Here is an 18,930-nt window from a genome sequence, read left to right on the forward strand (position 1 = left end):
CAACTGTAGTGGCCAAAAAGCTGTTCTTTGAACTTATTCCTAGATTTGGCCTGCCTGCCTCGATAGGCTCTGACAACGGCCCAGCATTTGTGTCCACAACAATTCAAAGCCTATCAAAGATGCTGGGATTGAAATGGAAATTGCACTGTGCATATAGGCCTCAAAGTTCAGGGCAGGTAGAGAGGATGAATAGAACTCTAAAGGAGCACATTGCTAAACTTAAAATAGAAACTGGCGATAGCTGGGTCAGTCTCCTTCCCTTCGCCCTCCTCCGGGCCCAGTGTACTCCCAATTCCTCAACCCTCTCTTTATCTTCATATGAGATCCTCTATGGAGCCCCCCCTCCTATTATTCCAAGAGTATCTGCAGCTATTCCAGCCCCAGATATCACTAATCCGACTCTTCTTAAGTCCTTCCAGGCTTTGCGTGAGGTCCAGAACGCTGTGCGCTCAGTCCTGAAAGCTGCGGGGAAAGAACCAGACCCTGCAACTTCATCGGACGCCCTGTCACTGGGAGAGTGGGTCCTCACTCGCAAGCTTCCAGCTGGACCAGCCCTGGAACCACGGTGGACGGGCCCGTATCAAATTATCCTCTGCAACCCCTCTGCCGTCAAGGTTGCCGGCCGCAAGGCATGGATACATCGGTCACACATCAAGAAGGCCCCAGAGCCCAACTCCACCGCCTGAACAGCAGAAGCAGTGTCCGACCTAAAGCTTCGACTCTCCAGAACTTGACTCTTCTTCTCTTTCTTTTTGCTTGTGAGATGACTTTGGGTGACCCCTATAGCCCTACCCCATCCAGGTGGATTCTCTCCCGAACTAACGATGGGACCACCGTCCAAGCTCTCACCAGTTACGGAGCCCCCACTTTCAGGTTTGACCTCTGTGCCCTCTTGGGACCAGGATGGAATCAAAACCGGGCTATGCGGGACCCTATCGCTGGGGGAAGGGGATACTGCCCCACTATTCCCACCACTCCAACCACACCCGGGGCAGGGGAAGTGAGAATCAGAAGTATTGAATTCTATGTTTGTCCGGCCACGGGGAATCCTTCCTGTCAGGGTAGTAATCACTTTCACTGCGCAGAATGGGGTTGTGAGACTGTGGCCAGGTGGATTCCTAGGGGCGGCCGGGACCCCCTAATCACCCTGGAGAGACAAAGCCCCCTCCCCGCCTCCTGCTGGCCTGGGAAATGTAACCCTATGATTCTAACAGTCAAGCAGGACACTAATGACTCTTGGAATCTCGGGCATTCTTGGGGTTTAAGGTTATACATGACTGGGTGGGATAATGGGGTCCTTTTTACCATTCAGAAAATCGCAGTTCCCACCCGTACACTCCCAATAGGTCCGAATCCCATCCTTAACCCACAAGCCATGTTGACTCTCGCCCCACCATCTGTTAGGGACCTGGTACCAGAGGCTCCCGAAAATCCAGAGACCCTCACTAACCTAGGTTCCCCCATTTTTGATACACTCTCTGCTGTCCACTCATTCCTAAATTTGTCTGATCCAAACATAACCACCTCCTGTTGGCTGTGTCTGAATCCAGCCCCCCCCTATTTCGTAGGAATTGCTATCGAACTTAACATCACCTCTGTGGGAAAGTTGTCTTTAAGTAAGTCCAAACGACCCTTTGCCATACCTGCCCGCTGTAACCCAGACAAGCCTAGACTTACCCTAGACGATGTCCAGGGCAAAGGAATGTGTTTGCTCGGGCCTGACTACCCGCTGCGGTCCTCCCCGTTCAACGCTACGTGCACTTCAGTCATTCTTATTTCCCCCACATCCAAAAGCTCTGACCTCCTGTTAACCGCCCCACCTGGAGTATGGTTCGCTTGTACCAGAGGACTCACCACCTGCATACAGGACATTCGTTTCCTCAACCCGACCGAGCTCTGTGTAGTGGTGCGTGTCTTTCCTCAGGTATATGTCTACTCAGAGGAAGGGGCAGCTGAGCATTTTGGCCTAACTCGCTCCAGGAGGGCTGTACCTATCTTGGTTCCTATATTGGTGGGACTCGGAGTAGCCGGCTCCGCTGCTGTTGGGGCCTCAGCCCTGATACAGGGGAAAGCCAACTACGGTGCCTTGAGTGCACAGGTAGACAGGGACCTACGCTCCTTGGAAGAGCTAGTCTCACACCTTGAGACTTCCCTAGACTCTCTGGCCGAAGTGGTTCTCCAGAACCGCCGAGGCTCGGACCTACTGTTCCTCAAACAGGGAGGCTTATGCATGGCGTTGGGAGAAACCTGCTGTTTCTACGCCAATCGGTCTGGAGTTATTCGGGAGTCCTTGCAAGCCTTTAGGCAGCGGTTAGATAAGAGGGACCGCGCACGGGCAACGGGGTCTTCTTGGTATCAGACCCTGTATAATTGGTCCCCCTGGCTAACCACCCTACTCTCCAGAGTGGTGGGCCCTCTGGCCCTTCTCCTCCTTGGGTTACTCGTGGCCCCTTGTTTCATAAAATGCATAACCCGCTATGTCCAGAAACGAGTGCAAGCACTCCAGTTGTTTGTCCTGCGTCAATCCTATGCTCCTCTGGACTCTGATGAGTCCCCCGTCTGACTCTTTTAGTCCGTGAAAAGGGGGGAGTGAGGTGGACTGAGTTGTCACAAAAACAACCCCCCCCCTAGCCTGACCTCCTGAGTTTCTACTTCAAAGGATCCCTAATCACAATTGTAAACTCTCCTACCCCAAAGGATCGCTAATCTACAATTGTAAATTCCCCTATCTCAAAGGATCGCTAATCTACAATTGTAAATTCCCCTACCTCAAAGGATTGCTAATCCACAATTGGAAACTGCTGGGTATAAAGTTTTGTTATTTCCCTTGCTTGGGACTGCTCTCCTAGGATTGCATCCAGGGGACAGTCGCCGGCCGGCTCCAGTAAATGCTCTCTATTTTCTAATTTGGCGTGTGTCTGGTTACTCTCGGCCCGTCCATTTCAATTGTCTTTTTGTTTCTTCCTGTTGTATAATGAGACCTGAGCTGAATCATAAAACCATTCACCGGACAGATAAAAAGCAGATTATTGAGTTTAAATAATAATTGTGGAATGAACCTTGAAAAAAGGAGAGGACGAGCTGGTCCAGGAGAATGGGAAAGTGGCAGAACAAAAACACACTCCTGAAATAAGTCTAGTTCAGAATCCAGGCTGGAGGCAGGTATAGCAAGACCTTTTATATCATCTCTTTGTTTTACAAGTATATATTAGCAGCAGTTTTCTTTGTCTAATAAGATCTCTGCAAGAAATTTAATTTCTTTGTTAAATCCCGATACACATTTTTAATTCACAAAATGAACCTAAAGTCTTCTCTTTTAACTTATCTTGAGAAACACAAAATAATGTCGACCCACTTTTATATAGTTCTTATCCCTAAGGGATACAAAGCATTTTATAGACATTTTCAGATTTATCCTTGAAAGTTCCCTGTGATCTAAATAAAAGCTCCACTTTTTACAGACACTTAACTAATGAACACTTACACAGACTGTCACATCTGAAAAATTCAATTCAGTTGAACATGCATTTTAAAATCTTAGTGCTGGAGGGGTCCACAGTAATTGTAGCTCTCACATCTCCAACTAATGGTCACCTAGTCTATGCTTGAAGCCCTACCTCCCAAAGCATCAGATTCCTTATGATGTACCTAAATGTGCCTCTCTGGAACTTTTGCCTATTGATCCCTGTCCTGATCCCTGTCTAGACTGTCTTCCGCATGACAGGCCCGTCAAATACTTGACAGCTATCACATCTTCCCTATGTCTTTGCTATACCTTTCTATTTCTCCCAGTCCTCACACTGAATGGTTTCTAGGCCTCTCACCATCTTGATCATCCTCTAGGATGCTCTCCAGTTTGTCAATGTCCTTCCTAATACACAGCACTCAAAACTGAACCCAGTAATCCAAATGTGGTCTAACTGGAGCAGAATGCGATGATATTATTATCTTGCTTGTTCAGGATACTACACCTCTCTGGATGGGATCCAAGGTCACACTAGATTTTTTAGCTGCCAAATCACACTGACCACTCATATTATGCTTGTGGTTCACTACAACACCCAAAACATTTTCAAACACTTTGTTATTTGGCTATGTCTTACCTAGTACTTGTAAAATTGATATTTTCTGGTACTCATTGTTTTGATATTTATCTCTATTAAATTTCATTTCAATAAATTTGGCCATCTTTCCAACCACGTTAAGATCTGTTTAGATCTTGGCCCTTCATCCAAATTTAATAAGCCTCTGCCTATGCTTTATCCAAGTTAACAATAAAGATTTTAAACAACATAGACCCCAAGTTATAACTATACTTTGGATCTGTTCATTGAACCAATTCTGAATATGGCCCTTACCTCTCTATTCTCTTCACAATGATAACATGAAAGATCCTGTCAAATCCTTTGCTTAATACCTATATAAGCTACCTAAATCTATAGTTTTCACTTGAACAACAAGTCTACTCATCTTATCAAAATAGGAAACAAGGTTAGTCTGGCATGCTTCCTTTCATAATGAAGTAGTGCTGGCTGGCTCTTACCACCATAAGGGTGGGGTTGATTTACTCAACTCCACCCCACTTAAAGTTAAGTGGTGAGGGCCCCAATCAATTCAATCATAGGCCTTAGACTTAGAAGGTGCTAGGTGGCCTAGAGGACAGAGTTCAAGATTTGGAGTCCAGAAGATCTGAGTTTGAATTAAGCCTCTGACATTCCCTAGCTGGATGACCCAGGACAAGTCACTTAAGCTCTCACTGCCTCAGTTTCCTCATCTGTGAAATGGAGATAATAAAGCACCCACCTACAGTGTTATTGTGAGAATTAAATGAATTAACATATTTACAATACTTTGCAAACTTTAACGCTATTAATGCTAGCTATTATTATTAACTGTAAAAAGTACTTTGAACTAGAATGAGTTGCACAAGAATCATGTTTGGATAGGCCAAGGAAATTTGGTCATGCCCCAAGGATCATCTATAAACTGCCAAACAATCCAGAAGCTTGAGTTAGTGTGGCACTCTTATTAAACCTTTTGAGAAGGAAAAATCTGTCTGGGAGAGAGAGTATTACACTTCAGCTTTAGTCAGGTCTCCTACTCCACCCCAGAAAAGGACCTTATGAGCTCTGAAGGGTGCAGAGGATTCTGAACTTGGCATCTTCTCACCAGCATTTGAGCATGGCACCCTCACACCCTCTGCCCCTTCCCTCCCCTGCCTGTCTTTGGACCCCCATAGTGGCCAGATGCAGCAGTGCCTGCACTGAGGTCCAAGGACAGAAAGACAGATCGATTATGCTTATGGAGAACTTCTTGAGCATCCCACAAATGGGAAAAGACTTTCAGAAACCAGGAGCTTCAGGTTATACCTTTGTCCCATTACTCACTAAGCTAGAGCTCACTTTCCCCTGGACTCTTACATGTATTTATGGGTCACAAGACTTTGTTTTAGGAGGGGATGGGTTGTTTTGTGCCAACTGTTCTTACCGTATCAATCACCTTAGTAAATATCCTTTTCTAAAAGTTAGGAACACAAACCAAAATCCTCCATTTGGAAAGAAACTCTTTACAGCCTGGCTTAAACCCATCTTTCCAGCCTTATATTTTACTCCTCTTTATACTTTCTACAATCTAGTCAAATGGCCTCTTCTCATCCAACAACATTCCATCCCCTATCTTTGTGCCTTTGCACAGCCTGTCCCCTATGTGGGCAATACAATTCCTACCAGGCCTGCACATCTTAAAATCTCTAGCTTCTGTCAGAACTCAGCTCATGAGATCTTTTCTGATTTCCTCTCCCTCTCACCCCAACTCTTAACTTGTTGTTCAGCCACGTCCAACTCTTTGTGACCCATGGACCATAGCATACCAATACTGTCCATGGAGTTTTTTCTAACAACGATACTGGAGTGGTTTGCCATTTCCTTTTCCAGTGGATTAAGACAAACAAAGGTGAAGTAAATAGCTCTGGGTCACACAGCTAGTAGTGTCTGAGGCTGGATTTGAGTGCAGGTCTTCCTGACTCCAGGCCCAGTGCTCTATCTACTGCACCACCTAGTTTTCTTCATTAGGGATACTGCCAACAAACAGCCACTACATTCCCACCCCACAGATGAACTGTTCCGCCTTCTGGTTGTAATTACAGCATTTTCCCTTTAGGCTTCTTCCTTGCCACTTCCCTTTTTGTGGGGTGAGTGACCAGCCTTTCAATATTCTGCTGGTGGAGAACTAGCCGGGTCCTTCGAAGGTTCCTCATCACCAGTCAGACCAAAGCAGTGGTGGTCCACTGCTTCCTCCTGTGTCAGTGACCCTGTCTATGTTACAGCCTGCGTCAAGGCCCTGTCACTGCACTACCTGCTAAGGCTGGTCTTCTTTCCTTGCCTCTCTTCCAATGGAATCATGTGTGTTACTTTCCACTCCCAATTATTCTTTCTGGTGTTGTACCTTCTGGGCTCTGTCAGGAAGAACAAAATGACAGCTCTTGCATCTTCCCCTTCTCAAGGCTGGTTAACTGCAGACAGAGGCTTGAATTTAAACATTACATCAATCAGGAATTTTTCCTCACCCTCCTAAGTTTACTGTACTTCGATCCTTATAGGTGGAGAAGGGAGTTAAATAATTTGAGTTTAGGTCCCAGCTCTAATACTAGGTACATGACCTGGACAAGTCACTTAATTTCTCTAAGCTTCAGTTTCCCTACCCCAGTTTTATACTGGGGTAATAGTATCTGTACCACCTACCTACCTTATAAGGTTGTTTTGAAAAAGGGTTCATACTGATATGATATTGCTTGCCTTTTCAGTGGGTTGGGAAAGGGCTGGAGGAAGGGAGGGAATCTGGAACTCAACATTTTTAAAAAAGAATGTTAAAAATAAATTGATGATTTAAAAAAAAAGAAGAGATCTAAAAAAATTTTTAAAAATGAAAATTTTATATCCCCTTTTATTGTCCTGTATAGTCCTTTACTTGCCTGTGTGATGCAACTTTCACAGGCTTCTGCTATTTGAAAAACACCTACCATTCAGGGGGGTGCTAGTAAACTTTTAACAACTCAATTTTCTCCTTCAAAATATGTACACAGGATACCTTTCTAAGTGTAATTCTGCATTACTGACATTTTTTCCATCACTTTTTTAACATCTAAACCAGGGGTGGGGAACTTGGTCCTCAAGGCAATACGGGGCCCCCTGGGTCCTTTGACCCTTTGACAGAATCCAAACTCTGTGAAACTGCACTTGAGGTCCTATAGTGCCACACATGGCCTCCAGGCTACAGGTTCCCCACCCTGATACAATTAGCAAAACAAGAAATTTTAAAAAAAGGAAAAGGGTTTGTAACCTTAAAATGTTTTATAAAAGTGAGCTATTTTCATCATCATTGTTTTATTCCCCTTGACTTGAGGTTCCTGCTAGTAAAGAGGCTATAGTCTCAGGAGTCACTGAAGACTTGGCCTGGTGAATAGTCCAAGGAAAGTTATAATAATGATAGCACATGTGCTCAAATTGGTCTGTCTGTGACCTCATCAATTCAGAACTCTTTGAGTTAGGTGCTATTATATCCATTTTACAGATGAGGAAACTGAGGCTGGGAGAGGTTACGTGGCTTGGTCAGAGTTACATAACTAATAAGTATCTAAGAAGTCCAACACTATCCCTTGCTATCAAAGGGTACCCTCCCTGTCAGGGTCCCAGTTCCACAAGCTCTGGAGTTACAAGGATAAGGGGAACCCCCTTTGTATGTTGGCAGTTGCTTGTCAGGGTTCCTTGAATACTATCAGGATATCCTGACTTCTGACACAGTCATGCTTGAAAGAATAGTAAAGGGCTAAAAAGATGTTCAAGTGAACAAGCATTTATTAAGTGCCTACTAGGTATTTGGAATTATGCTAGGAAGGGAGATAGATACAAAGGTTAGAATGACAATATTCCCTGCCCTGTAGAAACTTGTCATGGATGTAGATCTTGTGACATGAAATAATCACGTTTAGTACTTTGGTGAATTCTGTCCCTCAGACTTCAAGTAGCTTACAGCCCAGACAAACGTATGAGACATGCCAAAGAGGAACATAAACCTAGGCACACAGAGAAAGATAGCCAGACAACTAAAATCCCAGAGCTGTATAATTCTGCCACCAGGTTCTTTTTGCTTTCCCTTCTTACAAAGCACAGTTATCAAACTTGCAGCCCCAGGAACCAGATTAAATGTAATTCAGACAGGTTTGACAAAATAAATACAAATACAATACAATAAAGATAATGTTAATCAACATGCAATAGGCAGGGATCCACTTTTATCTGATTCTGACACTGCTATTATAAAGCCCACAACCCACCAATTCTGGAAGATAATGCAAGCCCTCTCCAATGAAATACAATATATGTTTGTACAGAACAAACTACTAACTTTTAGTTAATATACAATCTTAAGTAATTATTATCCTAAAACTAAAAGGGGATGGCTCATCTTCTTTAAATGACTCAAAATAATTTTTTTCAAAGACACTAAATACTATTATTACTGACAGTAATAGCAATCATAACAATATATACTCTGTATTTAGAGCCTTTACTCATAACCCTGGAGTGTGCCTATGATATATCTGTTATTCATAGCACACCAATTAGCTTAGAAGGTTAAGGATTAAAGTTAGAAAGGAACTGGATTGATTCTGCATGAAATAGGTGGAAAATAAAAATGGAAATGAAGTCTATAGCAAGAGTTCAGTGTTCTTTCAAGTAATTTATGCTCTGGCAAAAAATAAATCACCACTGTGAATTAGGAAATATGGGAAAGAAAGTTTGGAGGGCAGGTAACTTTTGCTAATTGCAAAACTATACATAAATCTAGGACATTACTGCTAAACTATAGCCACTTTTCTCTAAATAAGAAAACTTTCTTCCAATGAATAGTATCTTTTTAAAACTTCTATTTCCAATTACGGTGGCATTTGATTTGATTTGTCAAAGCTAAATTTAAAAAAAAAAGGATACCAGAGACTCCAAAAAATATCTCTGGGTATAATTTTTACACAGTTTTCTCTGTCACCTATAGCCTCATTTTAATGAACCATTTTCTTGGCAATCCTTATAATTATAAAAACACAAAGCTTTTGAGAAAATTACAACTGTTCATTTAAAGGAAGACATCACTATGTAATATATTCTATATTTATTTGGCTTTGTAAAAGGATGTGGAAGTGACCTTAAGCTAAAGCATCAAAACTGGAGCTCCTAAACCATATTTTCAAACTGGAAAGTCTTCCATCTCCCAGGGATGGACTCTGTGTCTGTCATCTGAGAACTACCCAGGTCAAGGAGAACATCATCATCATTAAAGAATCACTACCATGCGATAAATTTTTAATTTTTTTTTTTTTTGGTCCATGGAAACTTAAAACCATCCACTAAGAAGCAAAGGGACTTTGATTTACATCAGAGGGGGGAGCATACAAACTGAAAAAATCATAGATCTATTAAAGCACTGACTAGGACAATGAAGTTTTACTGATTAACCAGTCCATCAACAAATCCTTATTAAATGCTCACTGTTAATAAGGCACTGTGGTAATTAAGCGCTGATCAGAACATGACCTTTAATTTCAAGTTATGTTCCTATTATCAACACATGATAGAAAGTTGTTCCATATCCCTTTTTAAAAACTAAAATCCTAACCCTTTCTATTCAGATAAAAGACATGTTCCAATTGCTGGTACGGTGCTATGGTGGCACAGTGAAAAGAAAACTGACTGGTCTGCAAGTGAGATGGGATTGAGTCCTGCCCCTACTATTTATTAGCTGTGCAACTTTGGATAAGTTGTTTAATCTCTCCAGGCCTGCTTCCTCACCTGTGGAGTGAGAGAGATGTCTCCAAGGTCCTTTCCAGCTCTAAAAATTCTAAGTATGAGATAACTTGAATTTTAAAGGAAAAAATAATGGTTTTATGAAGTAATATTGAGCTGTCAACACTTTCATGGTCTTGAATACTAAGCGGTCATAGTTACAAATTAAGATCACTATTAAAGCTTCATATAAATACGATTGTCCCCCTTCTCCCCCCTCCCAATAACTATGGTAGGTTTTTAAATTTCAATAATTAGCTAGATGGATAGAGCACCAGGCCTGGAGTCAAAAAGATCTGAGTTCAAATTCAGCCTCAAACACTAACTAGCTATGTGACTCTGGACAGGTCACTTAACATTGTTTGCCTGAGTTTCCTCATCCTATAAAACGGTATAAGAAGAAAATGGCAAACAACTCCTGCATCTTTGCCAAGAAAACCCCAGATGGGGTCATGAAGAATCAGACGTGACTAAACAACCAGAACAAAATAATTTCAATGTAACAGTATTTTCCCTTCCCCAAACCAACCTGATTTGTCTTCTGAATCATCAAAGTCCACACTGAAGGAATGACCACTATTGCTGATTATTTTAGCTGATGTTGGATCATACTTGATACTGAGAGGCCGGAGAGATGAGTCGTATTTCACTTCTTTGGTATTGATCTCAATCGGAGATTGGTGATCCCCATCAGCAATTGGGAAAAGTTCACTCCAATGAATAGGGCCTATGATGATAAGAACTAAGTAACTTGGTTTGTTCATTCATTTATATTTATATACATATATACATATACATCCATTGCCTTTGGGAGATTCTGAAGATCACCTGGTAGAGTAAGATACCAGACACTTAAGTCCTTTCTCGAACTGAACTGCCAAGCATTCAAACTTCCAGCAGACAGCACAACTCCGATGGGCTGGCCACGATGTTCAAAAGCAAAACATACACTTGCCAAAAAGACTATTCTATGGAGGACTCGCAGAGGGCAAGCATTCACATGATGGTCAGAAGAAGTGATACAACGACACTCTCAAGGTGTCTCTTAAGAACTTTGGAACTGATTGTGTGACATGGGAGACACTGGCACAGTACTGACCCCGAATAGCGTGTCCACATCAGAGAAGGTGCTGTGCTCTATGAGCAAAGCAGAATTGAAACAGCTCAAAAGAAACACAAGATGCACAAATTTAAAGAATCCACCCCAAATGTTCACTTGGACTATTTGTGCCCGACCTGTGGTAGAGCCTTCCAAGCTCATATTGGTCTCATCAGTCACAATCGGACACACCGTAAACTTGACTCCAGCATAGTGATGTCGTTTTGCTCCTCTTTGAGAACGAAGGACAACCACCATCAATATATATATACACATATATATATATGTATACACACAAACACACACATATAAATATTCTATGCAGGCCTCCTTTGGGAACTACCATGTCTTAGGTGCTAAGAGACACACAAAAAGGAATGAAATGATCCTTGACCCCAAGGGGATGACTGTCTAGTTGTAATTTATCGCTTTTTTTTCATTATCAATATAAAACCCTTTGGTTTTCCCTATTTAAATTTCAAATACAACTTTTAAAATATCTTCCCTTTGTATATGAGGAAGTCATACACGTTTACCTAATGTTCTTTAAAAGAAGCCTAACTTCCAAAGAAAACCGAAAAGTCATTATTGGAAAAAGATGTACTTTCTTTTCTGCTCTCAGAAACAGAATGTTGGCCTTCTGCAAACAGTATCGGGCAGCAACCCACACAGGTTTACAGAAGGTGAGGCAGAGACTTGGGAAAGAGAGGGCAGAAGAGGAGGGCAGTATTCAAGGATGCCCTTCAACAATTCATAGACTTCATCTGTGCCACTCTTTCCTCATCTTGGAACTCTTAAGTAAAACTTGGCAAACCATCAATGTTATAGTATGGAGCACAGGCTCAGGAAGCATGACACTCCTTCACATATAGTAAAACAAACATCCTACCCCATATTTCAACATAGAGAAGGCTGGTGGCCAGAGGTGACATGAGTAACCTATGAATTTTTGCTTTCTCATACTACTATGAATTGAAAGCCTATCTCTTCTCTTCAACAAAATCGGTAGGAAAGGTACAGTCACCTGCATAGTTGAACCCCACTTTATAGGGTTGGGCTTGCAAGCAAAGGCTTTCAGAGGCTGTTGATTTTCTCCTAGATACTATGCTTCCAATTTGCATAGCAACCACCAGTTGAATAGTGGTGACTAATTTCAATTCTTTTCTCTAAGTGGCTAAGTCGTAACCTAGTCAGGATAAGTACCTAAAGAGTATTTAACATACTAGGATGCAAACGATGCTTCTTCTATTGGAAAAAAAAAAACCCAACAACCCAGCTCTTTATTAAAATAAAGCATAATTCATGATTACTAATATCTGAATGAAGGGGATTATAAGTTAAAGCAAGATTTAAAGAAAATCCAACACCCTAGACAGACTCTTATAACTTTCAACTATATTTTCATACTGCTTAATCTCGCCATGATTTCTTTTATCTTACACTAATGAGGAATCTTTAACTTTTTCTTTCTTTTAATGCTTCCCTGAGGTCAATACAGCTATCTATACCATTTTAAGTTAAAAGGCTTTTCAGTTTACTTCAGCTCTGTATCCAACCCAGTGAACTTAACTAGAAGCTTTGCTTGTCAAAAGCCTTCAATTACCTGCTTTCAACTTCTCAGAGAGGACAGATTAAGTTACTTATTAGTTCCCTCATCTAGGTCTCTAATCAAATACCACTGTGTAACAGTCCAGTCTTTTTGTACTTCTTTTTATGAGGCAGAAACTTCTAAAACTGGAGTTCTAACAGTTGACAAGCTTTGGCTTAAGTGGAAGAAAATTAGGTTGTAGATGGACCATGAAAATATACATAGCATATATTTACTATCCTGCATCTTTTTCCCCATCAAGACTTTTCCCTCTCCACTAACTTCTCTCCTTATCCAAAGTCCTTTGAAGCTCAAAGTTGGCATACAAGCTACTTTGCATCAAATACCAAAGGTTACCTATTAACTAACTATTGTATAGAGTGTGCTGCACCAGCAAACCTGCTTCTTAAAGAAGTTATACTTTCTTTTTTTGAGAGCATGTGATTTAAAACACATTTTAAAGTGACACGCACAGTTTCAAAACTGAGTTATGCAATAGTTTCTCTAGAGCAACTCAATGCTATTTGAATTCAGTTCTAAATTCCTGGTATATGAATGCTCTATATCCAAGACCAAAATCAACAAATAAAGCCTATCAAATACCCTTTGGGTGGCCTAGTTTCAGATACTTTGTCCAACATCACGATGAATTTATAAGGGGAAGAGAGAGACATATATATTACAGTCCCAAGCAGAGATTCAAGTTATTCCTTTGCTCAAAACTTTTCTAGGCCTGACAAAAGAGCTTAGGAATGAATATGAGCTTCTCTGGAAGACATACATTTCCATTCAATACCCCTACTGAGCAGGGATTTTTTTTTTACTCCCTTCTGAGCAATATGCACACTGCTGGCATCTAGTAACAAATACTTAACAATAATGACTCCAGCTGAGAAGGAAATGAAGAGAAATGCATTTTTCTCTTTCAAAGTAGGAGGTGAAATTAGCCAAATATAAAATTGTAATTAAGACCTCAGCTAGGAAGAAATTCTCTAAAAGAATAGCATTCATTAATTATACTTCTAAATTTCACCTGCTGCCATTAACTTAACTAGCACATTCATTATAAACTCCATGAAGCCGGAGTATAACACTAATTAGAAAAGAAATCCATCTTTCCATCTTTCCATCTTTCCTAGGGTGCATTCTACAGTTTGTTTACTGTTTACCACACAACACACAGCACAACACAGAAAACTGAATTTTGTTTTATAGTTTTATCTTTGGTAAAAATTAAAAATATAGAAATATATTTACACAAAATATACAAATCTTACATAAAAATATACATTACAACATAACCAATACTTGGTTCATTATATAGTGACCTAATTGACAGTCATCCACAACTTGAATTCATTGAGTGATGATTAGTACTTACTGGCATTTAAAGCAGAAAAACTAGAATTATTGTTATACTCTATCAAGTTTAGGATCTACATGAACAAACATGCACATTATTGTTGGAGTTGTTTCAATCCATGAAATCTATGCTTTCAGTAGTTTTACAAATAGTAATTCTTAATCTCGATAGGGGGTAGGGAGGGTTAAGAAATAGCACCAAAGTAGCCACAATTCACAGAAGAATCGCATACCTAGGACATGGGGCATAACCGTTAGCCAGACTGCCGTGTGCCTGGCTCCTGTGCAGCCCCAGCTGCCCCCCGGGGGCCCCGAAAAAAGAGCCCCTTAAACCCCTGCATGTTGCAATGGTCTGGACACGTTACGTCCGACCCAGCGCTGAGAAGCGTCTGGCACATGGCACGCCTCGATTCATTAAGAAAAAAAATACATTGTTGTTTGAGTTGATCCGATTAATACTTCTGACTTTAGTTAAGCAGTTACTACAAAGCAAAGGTTAGCAAGCATTTCAGGAAATTATTTAGTGATGGGTTTTTGTAACCATGACAATGATGACACATACCAACTCTCGCCAAAAAAAAATTAATGCTTTCCAGGGCAACACGTCACAGACCCCACCAGCCCTTCCCCGGCTGGGGTTTTGCAAACCGACTAAGGAGGAACCAGAAAGTTTCCTCCAACTGCACAGAAGCAGCGGGGCTGCGCCCTGCCCAGCCACCCCCGCGGACCCCAGCTGCGCGTCCCAGGCACTAGGAGCAGCGTGAGCCGCGCGCCCCGCAGAGCTGGAAACCCCCGCCCGGCCTCGGCTTCCCCCAAGCTCCCCAACTCCTTTCCCTCACCGTTGTGCTCGCAGTAGCCCCAACTGAGCCTGGACATGGTTCCCGGGGGATGACGAGGAGGCGAGGCCGCGTGGGACTTCAGAGAGGACCGGGAGGACCGAAGCGGACGGACGCAGCAGCCTGCGCTCCTCCAGCCCCGCTCGCCGCAGCCGGCTCGGGAATGAACTTGAAGTCGCGCGGCCCGCCGGCGGGGGCGGCCCCTCCCAGGAGACTCCGCTAGGGGGCGGTGCTCCCAGCCGGGGAGGGCAGGGCGCTCGGAGCCGCCCCGGGAGGCGCACCCGGAGGGGGAGGGGAAGGAGGGGACGCTATGGGAGCCTTCTCCCCGCGTGGGGTCTGGGGCGGGCGGAGACGCGGAAGAAGCAGTGAATTGTGCGGTGCACTCACCCTTCCCCCCAGCCCCCCAAGTTAGAGTGGAGCGGATCGCGCGGGCAGTGATTGGGAGTCAGAAGACCTGAACTCAAATCCCAGCTCTGGCATGGGTGACCGTAGGCAAGGCTCTTTAACCTCTCTTGGCCTCAGTTTCCACATCAGTAAAATGCGGTGGATAGCTTCTAAGGTCCCAATAATAACAATAGCAGAGTAGCCTTACAGACAATATGTCACTGGGTACTCACAACAGCCCTGTGAGTGGATAGATGCTATTAATTTCCCCATTTTACAGATGAGGATAACAGGAAAAACAGATTAAGAATGTGCCAGGGTCTCAGGGCCAGAAATCATTTGAAGTTACATCTGAACTCGGGTCTCCCTGACTGAAGGCTCAGGGCGCTATCCACTGCTCCACCTAGCAGCCCCAGTAAAAGTGAGAAGGTTAAAGTAAATGGTCCCTAAGATCCCAGGATTGCTAATAACAATAACTAACATTTATAGAGTGCCTAGTATATAAAAGTAGCTTTACGTTTATTATCTCACTTGATTCTCATAAAAGCCCTATGAGAGGGAGGTGCTATTATTTCCTTCCATTTTACAGATGAGGAAACTGAGGCCAACAGAGGTTAAGTGACTTGCCCCGGGTCACGCAATCAGTAGGTCTCTGAGGTCATATTTGAACTCGGGTCTTCCTGATGCCAGGTCCAGGGCTCTATCCACTGCACCACCTCACAGACTCAGTAAAAATAAGGAGGTTGGAGTAAAGGGTCTTTAAGATCTCTTCCAGCCCCCTTCTCTCTTCTGACACTGCTGCAACCCTGCTGAAGGCCCTCATTAGCTCATGCTTAGCCTGCTGGTTGGTCTCCCTGCCAGATCTCTCTCCACTCCAGTCCATCCTCCACTTTACTCCCAGAGTAATCTTCCTAAAACTCAGGTCTGACCATGTCACTCCCCTACTCAATAAAATCCCGTAGCACCCTATCACCTCCAGGATGAAATACAAAATTTCTGTTTGACGTTCAAAGCCCTTCATAACCTGAACTGCCTAACACACAAACACACCTTTCCATTTTTCTTACACTTTTCACTCCCACATTCATTCTCTGGGAACCAGTGATACTGGCCTCCTTGCAGTTCCTCCCACAAGATACTCCTATCTCCTGTCTCTCAGCATTTTCAATGTCTGTCTCCATACCTGGAATTCTGTCCCTCCTCTTCTCTGCCTCTGGGCTTCCTGGCTTCCTTCATGTCCCACTAAAACTCCCTCTTCTATGAGAAACCTTCTCAGACCCACCTTCACGTTGTGCCTTCTTTCTATTCTAATTAATCCTCTATAAAGCTTGTTTGTACATAGTTGTTTGCATGTTTTTTGTTGAGTCATTTCAGTTGTATCTGACTCTTTGTGATCTCTTTTGGGGTTTTCTTGGCAAAGATACTGGAGTAGTTTGCCATTTTCTTCTCCGGTTTGTTTTACAAATGAAGAACTGAGGCAAACAAGGTTAAGTGACTTGGCCAGGGTCACACAGCTAGCTAGTAAGCGCCTGAGGCCAGATTTGAATTAATGAAGATGAGTCTTTCTGACTTTAGGCTGGTCACTCTATCCACTGAGTCACCTAACTGTCCCAGCAATAAGTTATTTTTTTTTTTTGCCCAGCAAATAGTTATTAAGTGCAATTTAATTAACTGTGAAAAATTCCTGACTACATATGCCTACATTAGAAACTTGAGGTCATAGTCATCAATTTTAGAATTGGAAGGGATTTAAATTCCATATAATTCAATCCTCTCACATTACAGATGAGGGAACTAAGAATTAAAGAGAAGAAATTTGTCCGAGGTCACGATGTTAGTTGTGGCAAAGGTAAGGCTAGAATCAAGGTCCCTTCACTTACATATACTCCAATGTTTTTGTTGTTTTTTTGTTCCCCAGTGTACTACAGTTATCTGAATATGAAATCACTGAAACTTCAAATTGGGAAACTCAGCTAAAGGTGAGCATCTGGAGGTACAACATCCTCCCTACCACTACCACCACCAAACCATTGAAGGACTAGCTTAGTCAGGCAGATAAGCCCAAAAGTACAGGGAATAACAACTGATCTCCCAAATCCGTGGGTCACTGCCCCTATTTCCACCTCAGCCCCATCATGATGATCCCAGGGAATGAATGAATTAATTAATCAATGGTAAGGCATTTATTAGATGCTTCTTATGGGTGAGAAACTATACTAAGTGCTAAGTGCTAAGTACAAGAAAAGAGTACCATATTCGTCCTCAAGGAACTTACAATCTAGCTCACCCAAAATGGCCAGGTAATGAGGTGGCGGCTTGGTTCTGGGCAAAATAAAGTGAGAGCTAAGATGGTCCCAGAGTCTAAGTCCAAGGTTTGGTGGGATGATGAGGGGGTTAATTAAGCACAGTGACTGGAGAACAGCTTGGCTTGGAAATGGCCTGGAGATAACCAGGGGTGTTGTAAGGTACAAACGAGATAATGGATGTAAAATACTTCACAAACCTTGAAGCATTATATAAATGCCAATTATTAGCATTATCATCATTATTATTATAATCATCTTATTGTGATGATATTATTATCATCATCATTATTGTTATTATACAACCACCAGACTTCCAGGCTGGTAATGACTCCATTCCCTGAGTCTTCTTTTGCAATGTTTATAGGCAATACAGAGTTGTGCTGATACATGTTTAACAAGGGGGTTAAGGAAGAAGATGGGGATAGGAATATGTATGCATATATACTTTTAAATTTAATCTGCATTATTAACACTTTCAAGTCTAGAGAAGACAATCAACAAAGTAATAAATCAAACTTGTGTTTCTGAGGCGTAAATGCTCACACTGAAAGTTTAACAGTTGAGAGTTGGCTCCAAAACACCCCTCAGGAAGCAACAGTTGAGGAGCTGTTCTCTGGTAGCTGCTTCTACAGATGATGCATCCCCCAACTCTTCAACAAACCACTAAAGACCCAGGAAAGGAAGTTCTCATAGCCAAAGTCCTTGGCACTGTTGAACAGTTCAACCTTGTTTTACCCATGGAAGTGAATTACAATCTGTTTGGCTGCTGCACTCTAAGGACCATGGGGCTTGTCCATATGACTCATGCACCCTAAGGATTATGGGGCTTTTCCATGTGATTCACACCTTAAACCTCCTATAAATGTTGCCTTCCCCAGCACTTACCAAATGCTTTACACATAGTAGGGCTTAATAATTTTTTTTAATCATTCGTTCTAAGCCAACTCTTAACTGAATGAAAATTCTAACTACATCATCCCCTACAAGGGATAGGACCTCTGACTGAAGTCTACTCAGTGTGAGGGGTAACTCAGTACCTTCCTATACAGTCCGTTCTCCTTGTGAATAACTCAAGTTAGAAATGTTTCTTTATATTGACCTGGAGTCCACCTACCTGCAGCTTCCATTCACTGTTCTTAGTTCTGCCCCTGGTTCCAAGTAAAACAAAGCCCCTCCCTCTTCCTCATCAAAAATAAAATCAAATCTATTTGTGTCTAATGGTAGCCATCTCTATGGTGGGAGAAGGGATGGGAAGAAAAAAAAGAAAAAATTAAATTTACATGATAACTTTATCATATATTTTAAACGAACAGCAAGTTGTACATAATAGATTTGCAGTTTCATGTACAGTCATCCCTTTTATTATACTATATTATGGAAATGCTTGTTTTATTCTATAAGTTAAAAATAAAAAAAAAAAACAAAAACAGAAGTTGTGTGACTATTCTAAGTCTATTCTTCTCCAGGCCACCCATTCCCCTGCCGTCATCCTTTGAATATTCTCCAGCTTTTCACT

General features: G+C 42.2%; 1 protein-coding gene across 2 annotated transcripts in view; it reads right to left on the reverse strand.

Moving 5' to 3' along the window:
* Positions 1-14,871, reverse strand: part of LOC114031906 (carbonic anhydrase 13) — a 54,725-nt gene extending 39,854 nt beyond the window's left edge. For both annotated transcript variants that reach the window (XM_027847104.1, XM_027847105.1), the window contains exons 1-2: positions 14,728-14,871; positions 10,369-10,566 (exon numbers count right to left, since the gene is read on the reverse strand). In XM_027847104.1, the coding sequence (XP_027702905.1) occupies positions 10,369-10,566; positions 14,728-14,764 (235 nt within the window). In that variant the 5' untranslated portion in view covers positions 14,765-14,871. The remainder of the gene's footprint in view (positions 1-10,368; positions 10,567-14,727) is intronic.
* Positions 14,872-18,930: the final 4,059 nt, after the last annotated feature.

This window comes from Vombatus ursinus, unplaced genomic scaffold (genome assembly GCF_900497805.2).
Source record: "Vombatus ursinus unplaced genomic scaffold, bare-nosed wombat genome assembly UNPS02015255.1, whole genome shotgun sequence".
Taxonomy (NCBI): Eukaryota; Metazoa; Chordata; class Mammalia; order Diprotodontia; family Vombatidae; genus Vombatus; species Vombatus ursinus.